An 11,629-nucleotide genomic window follows, 5' to 3' on the forward strand; every position below is an offset into this window, starting at 1 on the left:
TAAAAATATTTTTATTGTGTTACATTCAGTCATCCAGCAGGTGCCAGTAAAGCAGCATGCTGTTGTTATTTCAGCAGAAAACAGAAGAAGAACCTTGAGCTTTTCTCCTGTTTTCGTTTTAGTTTTACTGACTTTTCGTGTTTTTACTGGTCTCGGATCAGATGCCTGGATTTGGGGTCAGAGATCACGAGGTAAAGCAAAAGTTTGTGTTTTATTTGGTTTCAGCAGGTTTTAAAGCTTTAAACACGATGTTGTAAGAATAAAGCAACGATTTACCCCCGAATTGATCTCAGATCAGTTCGAGTGAGGCCACAAACCCTCAGCCTGTCAACACAAAAACAAAAACAAAAACGAAAACGAAAAATGTGTTGATAAAAACTGGTCCTGTTTCAGGTCAAACACCAGTGTTCCGATAAAACCGTCTCCGAGTTAAATCGGGAGCCAGATCAATTTGACCCGTTTCCCCGGTCCGGTGATTTATTTTGGTTCCGTGTTACTTCTCAGACTGGGTTTAGCCTGCATGCTAACAGCTAGCACCTCTGCGACAGCTGCTTTACGGCAGCTCATCAGAGCGGAAGTGAGAAAAAAGTGCGCATCAGAAAATCAGAAGCGCTGAGTGATCGATTCCACATCAATATCAGATATTAGCAACATATCGTATCAGAGGAGGAGGGAAATGAGCAGCGCAGGCGCAGAATTGAGGATTCTGTTCAGCCCGGGGTGCGTGCAGCTGGTTCAGGTAAACGTTCACCTGCGGAGAGCTAACGGCTAACGGGCTGTTCCTGGAATCACCTGGAGCTGGTCCTGAAAAGTTTGTGAATCTTGATGTTCCTGTTTTTTTACATTTAAAGAAAAAGTTTCATTAGAATAAACGACGGATGCAGTTTTAGTTCGAGAGACCCTAGTTATTAGTTTGGGTTAGTTAGGATTTAACGTCAAAGTCGCAGGTCTACTGTTGTGTGAACTCTTCATATGCGCAGGAGGAGCTGCTGGTCTCATTTATAATGTAGTTTTAGTTTGTACAGGATTCCCTGACCCTGAACCCTGAACCCTGAACACGTGTCCCTCCCTGTTTTTCGTCTGTTGTGTCTGTAATTACAAGAAAAACTGGAGCCCACGACTAATTCAGTAAGTGATGTCAGGTGTTTACCCACGTTCACCCCTGAATTTCAGGCTTCAGTTGCAGGCAGGAACAGATATGGCACTTTGAGAAAGTGAAGAGGAGAAAAGAGTCATGGATAATGGACCCGATGGACCAGCAGGGTTTGGGTTTTATTGGGGTGTCCGGTATTGATGGTGCGCACTGATGGAGAAAACAGTCAACGTTTGTGTGTTCATTCGTTGATAATCAGTCCAATCACTGATGCAGCACTGTATGCTCCAGGAGGACATGGTGGTCCTGGGACCAAGGGTCCTGGTTACCGGGGCAACGGGTCTCCTGGGTCGAGCTGTATACAGAGAGTTTCAGAACAGTGGCTGGGTGGTCATTGGGACTGGATATAGGAGAGCTAGGCCCTGCCTCCTTCGCTGTGACCTCACAGATGAGGATGCTGTTAGAGGACTACTGCATGAATATAAGGTAATACATACTGTACTCCTGTGTTACATGTGGTACTGTGCATTGTAGTGCATAATGTATTGTGTAGTGTAATACACGCTGGCATTTGTTTCCATAGAGATATTTTTGACCTGAAATTTTTTATAGACAGGAGTATAATTTTATTTTGGGACGTAATGAAGGACAAATGAGAAGAGATAAGTGTGGACAAAATATTGGACAAAGAAGTACTGTCAGGAGTAACAGTAGCTTTAGGACAAAAGTTGTAGTAGCAGTTTCTACTCACAGAAAGTAAACGGTTATAAAGGGGAACGAACTGTCTCCGCATTTCAGCCTGATGTGATCGTCCACTGTGCAGCAGAGAGACGTCCAGATGTTGTGGAGAGACACACAGAAGCCGCCGTTAACCTCAACGTGCACGCCACGAGCACGCTCGCCAAGGAGGCAGGTGAGTGATCACATGATATTACAAATGTTGTTCTTGTGTTCATGTGTGTTGTAGTAGGTGATAGATATAACATCTGTTAGTGTTGAGCAAAGTTCAGGTATCTAACCGTCCTGCGAGTGCCAGATCCCGTTTGTTCTTGGAAACTAACAGGACCGGGTCTGGTTAGTACTTAGATGGTATAGTCCAGTAGTCAGTCTTAGTGTCAGTCCCAAGCCTGACGAAATGAGAGGGTTGCGTCAGGACAGGCATCTGGCATAAAACTTTTGCAAATGAAATCATGCGGATCAATTTATCCACTGTGGTGACCCCTAACAGGAGCAGTTAAAAGCAAAACAGTAAGTGTTAAAGTTTGATTGTTGTCATGAAAGGCTTAATAAAGAAAAATATGCGTCTCAGTCCGTTATGACAATGTAAAGAGCCGTGGAGTGCTGGTCCTGCTGTGTGGCTCTTGTCTTCGTGCATATTAATGCATCTGATTGCAGAGACTTCCTCATTCTAAGAATTTAAGAAATTTTTAATGTCATTTCAATCATGGACAGTGAATGCATCATGAAACAAAATTCTATTTCACAGAAACCATGGTGCTACAGAAACAGTACAAAAAACTGTAGGACTACACATCCACATCCATCCATCCATCCACCCACCTTCTATACCCGCTTTTTCCAGAAAGCCGGGGTCACGGGTGAAAGGCAGGGGTACACCCTGGACAGGTCACCAGTCCATCACAGGGCCAACATCCACATAGATTTGCAAAAAAAAAGTTATGACAGTGTCTGTAGTTTCCTGGTTATCTCCATAAATTGGTCATGAAATGTGATGTTATCTTCACCAATTTCGCAAATATCAAGAGATACTATTTTGGAGCTGATGCAACACAAACAGTCTGATCTTTCATTTCTTTATTCAAAACAACTGTTGAATATACAAAGTGATGGCGGAAAAGGTGATTGCAGCTGTGGTTTAATGACTGGTTGAACCACCTGCAGTTAGTTCTGGGAGCTGTCGATCAGATCTGCAGGAGGAAGAGTTTGGGCCAGTTCTTTCTCACAAAGCTGCTTCAGCTCAGCATATTCTTGGGGTGTCTGGTGTGCACAGTTGTATGAGCTCATTCCACAGCATCTCTGCGGGGCTGATTTTGTGTCTCTGAGCTGCTAAATGTTTTTGTATGTTTCGTTTTGGGATGGTGATAGCTTATGTATAACACCCATGTATCAACAGCGGTCTGTGGAGCCTTGTTGCTCTACATCAGTACCGACTACGTGTTCGATGGCAGGAACCCTCCATATGGAGAAGACGACAGCCCAAATCCTCTCAACGTTTATGGACGAAGCAAACTGGAGGGAGAGAGAGAGACACTCCGGCACTGTCCAGGTAACTGCCCATATGTTTACCTGTGTGTGACCTGTGTAAGATACACTTCAGTGTTATCAAGGTACCTGTGTTTGTCATTTGTCTCTCAGGCGCGGTGGTGCTGCGAGTGCCTGTTTTGTTTGGCGAGGTGGAGTCGGTGACAGAGAGTGCAGTGACGTCACTGTGGCTGAAAGTTCAGGAGGGGACGGAGACTTGCACCCTGGATCACTGCCAGCAGAGGTTTCCCACTGACGCCCGGGACGTAGCCGCTGTCTGCAGGAAGCTGTCAGAGAAAGCGAGACAGGTAGCTGTCAGACAGAGACAGGGTGAATCCCAGTTCCCTCATTGTATTAGTCCTTGTTCCTCGGTACTCGGTCGGCCCAAAATCGTCCTGGGAGAGAACGCTGACCCAAACCCAAGTGTGTGGCAGAATGACACACCCCTTTTAGTGGAAATCGGTTTGTGATTGGATGCTGCACAATAAGGATTATGTTCATGAGTCCTTGCGCTGCAGTTCCTTCTGGCATCCTCCACTTGTATCTCATGTGGGTGGGACTAAGACATAAGGTGAAGATACAAATAAGGGAAAGGTGGATGGGATTCACCCCAAGAGACAAGTTGCTGTCAGAGAAAGACAGGTAACTGTGTCACCCCAACTTTGTTTCTAATGTCACTTAAGTCTCATCTTCCTCCTGCCTCACTTTCTGTCTCCTCCAGGACCCATCTATCAGAGGAATCTTCCATTTCTCGGGTAAAGAGCAGATGACGAAATATGAGATGGCCATTGCCATCGCTCAAGCCTTCAGCCTGCCATCCAACCATCTCATACCTGTAAATATATGTCTCTGTAAATCTCTATGTTAACATGTATGTGCATCTCTCTATATTTATATATGCTGTGCTCTGAAAAAGCCTCCTTCCTTTTTATTTTTTGCATATTTGCCACACTTAAATGGTTCATATCATCAAACAAATATTAATATTACACACAGATAACCCAAGTAAATACCAAATGTAGTTTTTTAATGACTTTCATTTTTTAAGGGAATGAGTGCCTAAACCTCCCTGGCCCTATGTGAAAAAGTAATTGCCTCCTAAATCTAATAACTGGTTGACTGTGAACAGATGACTCTAAAACCTTAATTAATTAATTTTTTTTGAGCCATTTACTGGTGGACCTGCTGGTGTGCTTTGGATCATTGCCCTGCTGCATAACTCAAGTGCACTTGAGCTTGAGGTCACAAACTGGTGGCCAGACATTAGACAGTCTTTTTCTAGAGCGCAGAATTAATGGTTTAGGACAGATTCATTTGTTTATTGGTTGACAAAGTAATTATGGCAAGTCAACCAGGTCCCAAAGCTGCAGGCCATCTCACTACCACCACCACCACATTTGACTGTTGATATGTTGTTCTTTTTATGAAATGCTGTTAGTTTTATACCAACAGGATGCACACCTTCCAAGAAATTCAGCTTCTCTCTCCCAGTGCACAGAACATTTATCTATAAGTCAAGATGTTTTTTGGCAAAGATGAGCCTTTGTGTTCTTTTTGGTCAGCAGTGGCTTTTGCCTTGGAACTCTGCCATGATGTCATTTTTTGCCTAGTCTCTTTCTTATTGTTAAATCATGAACACTGACCTTAACTGAGGCAAGTGAGGCCTCTGGTTCTTTAATTGTTGTTCTGGGTTCTTTTATGAGCTCCTGGATAAGTTGTTGTGCTATTTAAGTAAACTTGGTAGGAAATTTCACCGCTATTCCAAGTTTTCACTATTTTCACTACCACTGTAGTTTGTTGCACTCCCAAAAGCCTTAGAAATGGTTTTGTAATGTTACATGTCATTGATTTTGTTTCTCATCTGTTCTTGAGTTTCTTTAGATCACAGCATGGTGTGTTGTTTTTTGAGGACTTTTAGCATGCTTCACTTTGTCAGACAGGTTCTATTTAAGTGATTTCTTGATTAAACAGGCACTAATCAGGCCTGCATGTGGTAAGTGAGATTTAACTCGGCTTTCTAAAACGTGGTTTAATCACTTTTTAAAAAAAAAAAAAAAACAGCATGTTGTATTTAATCAGGTTATCTTTGTAATATTAAAATTTGTGTTTATTGGTCGACAACTGTGTGGCATTAAAAATATGAAACTAAGATAACTTTTAATTATAACATTATTTACATTGTTACGAAAAGTAATCCCATCTACTCCATTCTTGTATGATAGTAAAAGATAATGTGGCCCCTTTAAATTTGTTGTGGTGGCTGAACTCCTCATTCAACAGGGACATGCATTATAAAATTTATATTTGTATATAGTTCATTGCCCCCTGGATGTCTGTCCAGTGGGGACCCATTTCTCACCCACTGCATGCTGGGACTGGTTCCAGCCCCCCACACTCTGGATGGCAGAAATAAGCTGTAGATGATGGATGAAAGGATTTGTGTTGTGTTTATCAAATACTAGAAGAAAGTATTTGTTGTATAAAGCACCCACAAACGTTTTTATCGCAAATTCTAAGTAGTATACATCATTTGTAGTAATGTAGTATTTGCATAGTGTAGTATTTGTACTTGTAGTGTTAATATTTTCTTCCCCTGTGCAGCTGACAGAGCAGCCGGCAGCATCTGCTCTTCGTCCAGTGAACAGCCAGTTAAACTGTTCCCGTCTGGAGCTTCTGAACCTCAGCGTTGAACCTCGACCTTTCACTGCCGCCATCACCGACTGCCTGTGGCCATTCACGCCAGACAAACGCTGGAGACAGACAGTCTTCCACTGAGAGACAAGACCGTGATATGCAGATGCTCTGAATATCACTGGCATATACTCTAATCCTGTAATTACAATATGTGATTGTCTGCAGGTTGTGTGAATGTTTGAGATTATCACCACATTAGAATCAGATCTGAACATTCTAGTTCATGTTATTTGTAAACGTTTGTGTGGAAAAAGAACAGGAGTGAATCCAGTTAGTAATAATGTGTTCAAACTGGGACCAACTGGAAAGAGTAAATGTACTGTGTAAAATTCAATATAAAGTACTTAATACAGTGAGGCAATGACAAGAGGTTTTTTTGTTTGAATGTCCAGAAGTCAAGATTGAAGCTGTAAATGTCTTTCACACTTTCACATCATTTGGTTTAATTGAGCATATTGAACCCTAAACACAGGAATGTTTTTGTTCACAGATATGAGATGATAAAAATGAGAGGGCAAACCGATCTAAAAGTCATAGAGACTTTAGTCCTGATCCTATAGGCCTTTATATGTATTGATGTCCAAAAATCTACAAATGTCAGGCTGGAAGTAGAGAGTGGTTTTATATATAATACACTTTATTCACCAGTGAGAAGTTGATTGTTGAGAGTGACCAAAACTGATGATATTCCTTATATTAGTGTTTTCACATATTCCAGAAATACACATATTTTTTCCAAAAGAGGCCAGGGCTGAGGTTTCAAAAATCATTTATAAAATAGTTGTATGTGTATTATAGACATTACATATATAATAAATAATATATATCACATTATACATATTCATCAGAATCCTTCACAAGTTTTATTTAATTGAACATGCTGAGTGTGTCCAGTCTTTTACTATTTACTGCTTTAGAAAAGTAGGCTCCTCTAGTACAGGGTTAGGGCTAGGTATGCTTCTGCTACTCCCTGATCTCCCTGAATACATAGCCACAATTATCCTTTGATAATCCTCTGGAAAGGACCTGAAAGCCAGACTTTATAGTCTCATATACATGTATAGAGACTACCACAATTAACCTTAGTTGCTATATGGTATTTATACCCCTCTGAGGGAAGAGATGTGGTGCAGATTTTAAAAAATTATGATGCCAATAGATAGTCGAGGTCGTTAATGATCGAATGATATGTAATTTTAATGGTCTTTCTCGTTTAGATCAAAAGTTATAGCGTTTCATGTGCAAAAATGAGAAAAAGTGGGTGTGGCTTATTCAGGAAAGTGTCATTTACGTATAACTTTTGATAGGAAGGTCATAGAGTAATGATTTTGGTTGAGTTAGTTTTAACATGCTCTGAGAGGTTGCTGTCTGTCTTAGTTGTATTTGAATGAGAGAGACCGACTGCACTGATTGTTGTGTGTGTGTGTGAGAGAGAGAGAGACTCCACTCATTGGAGGGGTGAGTGATTTTCCTGAAGAAGGAAATGCATGAAAAGTTAGTGTTGAAGTGTGTGAGCATGTGAAGGTGAAACAAAATCTGAAGAGACATGAAGTGGTGTGCACGTGTAGGATGGCTAGAGGTGAGATATGTGGTAAAATGGCGTTTTGCGGGTGATGCTGTGGTGGCAGGCCCATTTGTCAGATCTTGCTAGACAAGATCTGACAAGGATATCTGCCCCCCTTTGGCAGCATTGGGCATTGCAAGGGTTAGGGGTAGGGTTAGGACTGAGGCTTGTCAGGCTGACATGGCATGGTATCCGACTGCCCTCCTGTGGCTGCATTTGGGTATTGCAGGGGTTAGAGGATGAGGGCTGAAAGGGGCTGAGAACTAAGCCCAGCTCAGCAGCTAGGCATTGTGTGAAGTGAAAAGCAAGCAAAATAACAATATATACTGAAGAAAAAATTGAATAATGCAGGTTAGGATGATTAAGGACAGGAATGGAAATGTGTTGACAGGTACCACAAGTGTAATGGAAAGATGGAAGGAATAAGATAAGGTAAGAAGCCTTTATCTGTCCTAAAATGGGGAAATTGTATTGTTGCAACAGCAAAGTACAAGTACACAGCAGAGTGCCAGAAGTAGCAAAGATGTAAGATAAATAAGAAACTGAAAATATTATTGAGGAAAGCGTTGAAGATGATGAAGAGTAGAAAGGCAGTTGGTCCTGACGACATACCTGTGGAGGTATGGAAGTGTTTAGGAGAGGTGGCAGTAGAGTTTTTGACTGGGCTACTTAATGAGATCTTGGAGAGTGAGAGGATGCCTGAGGAATGGAGAAGTGTACTGGTGCCCATCTTTAAGAACAAAGGAGACGTGCAGAGTTGTGGAAACTACAGGGGAATAAAGCTGATGAATCACATGAATGAAGTTATGGGAAAAAGTAGTGGAGGCTAGGCTGAGGTCAGAAGTGAGCATTTGTTAGCAGCAGTATGATTTCATGCCAAGAAAGAGAACCACAGATGTGGATGGTTTGGAGAAAAAGTCAGATTGAGATGGTTTGGACAGGTTCAGAGGAGGGACAGTGAATACACTAGTACAAGGATGCTGAGGTTAGAGCTGCCAGGAAGGAGGCCTAGAGGAAGACCAAAGAGGAGGTTCTTGGATGTAGTGAAGGATGACATGAGGATAGTTTGTGTGTGTGTGAGGAGGATGGGGTTGAATGGAGACAGATGATTCGCTGTGGCAACCCCTGAAGGGAGCAGCCGAAAGGAAAAGAAGATTGAGGCTTTGATTTTTGCTCAAAAGAGCCCAGGTCATGTGACCTGATGATTCCAAACTATGCCCAGCTCATAGGCCTCGTCTGTCCCCACCAGGCACAACTCTAGTAGTTAAAATATGTCACTTCTTTTAGTTTTTATGACTTTTTAAATATTTAATATTGAGGCTTTGATTTTCACTCAATAGCCTCCAGGTCATGTGAGCTTTTTCTCAATAAGCTTCCTGGTCATGTGACCTGATGACTCCAAACGATGCCCAGCTCATAGGACTCGTCTGTCCCCACCAGGCACACCTCTAATAGTTTAAATATGTCACTTCTTTGATTTTAAAAAAATATATATTTTTTTAATATTGAGGCTTTGATTTTCGATCAATAGCCTCCAGGTCATGTGATCGGGAAGCTATTGATACAGGTATCAATTATCAATACTGACATTTCAGTCTGGGTGAAAATCGCCCAGATAGTTCTCATAGACTATCATATTATTTTTTTGTTCAAACTTTAGACGCTGCAATGTATTCTGTATGGATTCCGGAAGGGCTTGCACTAACGTACTTTCGTCATACGTAACCCGGTGTTACAATTAGCGGGAGTAGCAAGCTAGCGGGATTCACGGTCAACGTAGCTAACATTACCTCATCTCAGAACAACACGATCAAATCGTTAAGAGAAATACCATTCAGTCGTTGTAGTAATCAGGATAAATTGGCAACTAAACAATTAGGACAACCCCGACCAAACAAAACACAATAAACACAAAACACGTAGCGTTATCTATAAAGAGGGGAAATGTATAATCGGGGTTTTTCGCGGAGCTGGTATGAGCGGAAAACATTGCTAGCGGGCTGCGAAGTAGCTAACGCTTTGTTTTGCTACCCCTGCATTCTGTTTCATCCTGATGGAGGCACCGGCACGGACACCACATGGACAACGACAGGTGTGTGTTGCTTTTACAGCCAAACATGTCTCTGAGGGTGAACCAATAAATGGCAACCCACTGCTGATGGTATGTTCATTCATTGTAGAGCCGAATTATTATTCAAGACATTGACAATGAACTCCAGGATGTAGCTGTCCACAAAATACTGTAGACTATGTAGCTGATGGAGAATATTTTGGGTTGATTCCATCTAGCGGTTACTCTGGTTGTATTCATATATGCAGGGATCAGAAAAAACAAATTGTTCAGTGCAGTGTGACAAAGTGTAGTTTGCTAGCTGTTCATTTAATCGGTCACCCTAGCCATCATGGCAACCTGAGATTTGTCAGGAGCCGCCACTGAGTCAGAGATGATTAATGTCCATGGCCTGCACTTTTTATTGCTTTTTGCAATTTACAGAACTATCAATGTGCATGAGAAATACCATATATAATGTATTAATGTTTTTGGTGCACTTTAATTTTGTGCTATGCACCGAAATGAAAAAAAAAAAATAGTTGCACCATTGCAACCATGTGCAACCTTGTTCTGGGTGCAAAGAATTTTTATTTGAGCGCCTCAGTCTTTAGTTAAGCAAAAACTTGTTCAGAAATGTTTTGTCTGCATTGCTGATTGCAATAGATTGGGAGCGGTGAGTGTCTATTGACAGTCAACAGTGAGTGACAGTAGTCACGAGGCGATGACTTTGGCCGGACGTCCCTGACCTTTCCAGTTAGGGTTAGGGTTAGGGTTAGGGTTAGGGTTTAGGGTTAGGGTTAGGGTTAGGGTTAGGGTTGGGTTAGGGTTATGGTTAAAAAGAGATCAGTAGATGTCTAGGGCGCAGGCCTATGGAGAAATACTGGATAGAATTTGGAAAGTGGAGGGCCCCGCTTAAGAGAATACTGGGACTTTATCTGGGACAAAGAAAAAAAGAAAACCCCATAGATTAGGTCAATTGGTCCGTGGTGGGATATGAACCCGGTTCTTCTGGGTGCTAGGTGTGTGCAGTAACCATTCAACTAGACCAGCTTTTCAAAAGTGGGCCTGTATCCTGTGTTGGAGAAGAGTTTCTGGGGGGAAAGGGGAGTGTTGGTGATAATATTTAATCAACATATACTGCATATGAATGCCTAAGTAGGGAAGTTATCAAAATATTTGTGATGTACATGTAAAATAAAAAAGGAAAAAAAAAGGGGGGGGGGGGGGGAAACAAAGGTACCTTGGGGAATCACAGGGGTCTGGCTGAAAGGGGATACGAACCCAGTACTACTCAGTGGCAGGTACACATTGTATCCTTTGGACTGTGAGTGGTTGGGTGTGTTGTGCTGAGAAGATCATCGGTGTTACCCTACCCACCCTCCAAGTCCTGTTCACCTCCAGAGTGAGAAAAAGAGCTCGGAAAATCACTCTGGATGCCACCCACCCGAGTCACCACCTCTTCCAGCTCTTACCGTCTGGCCGGCGCTTCAGAGCTCCAAACATCAAGACAGCCCGGCACAAAGGAAGCTTCTTCCCTCAGGCCATCCAACTCTTAAACTCGTAGCTCTCCACCATTCCCTTCCACCACCTGCACTATGACACTTGCACCTTCTTGCTCTTTGCACACCAATTAGTTCCCCTTTCATCCTGTTTCTCAGGTTATCTGTGCATTTTTCTCTTAGTCTTTTAGTTTTTTTTAGCATTTCTGTAGCATTTCTGTTTACTGTTTGACCCTTTGTAGCATTTGTATTTATGTCTGTTTGCACTGGAGTACCCCCCCCCCCCCTGTACCAAAACAAATTCCTTGTGTGTGTGTGTGTGCACACTCACTTGGCAATAAAGCTCATTCTGATTCTGATTCTGATTCTGATAATAGGTTAATTTGGGCTGATGGGAGGTATATGAAAACAAAACAAAAAAAAAAAAAAAAAAAAAAAAAAAGGATTATGTGTATGTATACGAA

General features: G+C 42.0%; 1 protein-coding gene across 2 annotated transcripts; it reads left to right on the top strand.

The window, feature by feature from the left end:
• Window positions 1-68: 68 nt before the first annotated feature.
• mat2b (methionine adenosyltransferase 2 non-catalytic beta subunit methionine) lies at window positions 69-6,696 on the top strand. Of its 2 annotated transcripts, none has more exons than XM_026310347.2 (7): window positions 69-191; window positions 1,385-1,579; window positions 1,892-2,006; window positions 3,228-3,380; window positions 3,470-3,663; window positions 4,077-4,190; window positions 5,957-6,696. In XM_026310347.2, the coding sequence occupies exons 1-7, from the start codon at window positions 162-164 to the stop codon at window positions 6,128-6,130; spliced, it is 975 nt and encodes a 324-aa protein (XP_026166132.1). In that variant the 5' UTR covers window positions 69-161; the 3' UTR covers window positions 6,131-6,696. The 2 variants fall into 2 exon arrangements, with proteins under 2 accessions (XP_026166132.1, XP_026166131.1); XM_026310346.2 differs by lacking the exon at window positions 69-191 and adding an exon at window positions 345-739.
• The last annotated feature ends 4,933 nt before the right edge of the window (window positions 6,697-11,629 follow it).

The sequence above is a fragment of the Mastacembelus armatus genome, unplaced genomic scaffold (genome assembly GCF_900324485.2).
Source record: "Mastacembelus armatus unplaced genomic scaffold, fMasArm1.2, whole genome shotgun sequence".
In the NCBI taxonomy this organism is placed as follows: Eukaryota; Metazoa; Chordata; class Actinopteri; order Synbranchiformes; family Mastacembelidae; genus Mastacembelus; species Mastacembelus armatus.

Bases quoted from the DNA above. Each gene is read 5' to 3' on its own strand.
- mat2b (XM_026310346.2), top strand. From the start codon at position 677: ATGAGCAGCGCAGGCGCAGAATTGAGGATTCTGTTCAGCCCGGGGTGC. The intron at 1,580-1,891 runs GTAATACATACT...TCCGCATTTCAG, and splicing joins GACTACTGCATGAATATAAG to CCTGATGTGATCGTCCACTG. The intron at 4,191-5,956 runs GTAAATATATGT...TCCCCTGTGCAG, and splicing joins CATCCAACCATCTCATACCT to CTGACAGAGCAGCCGGCAGC.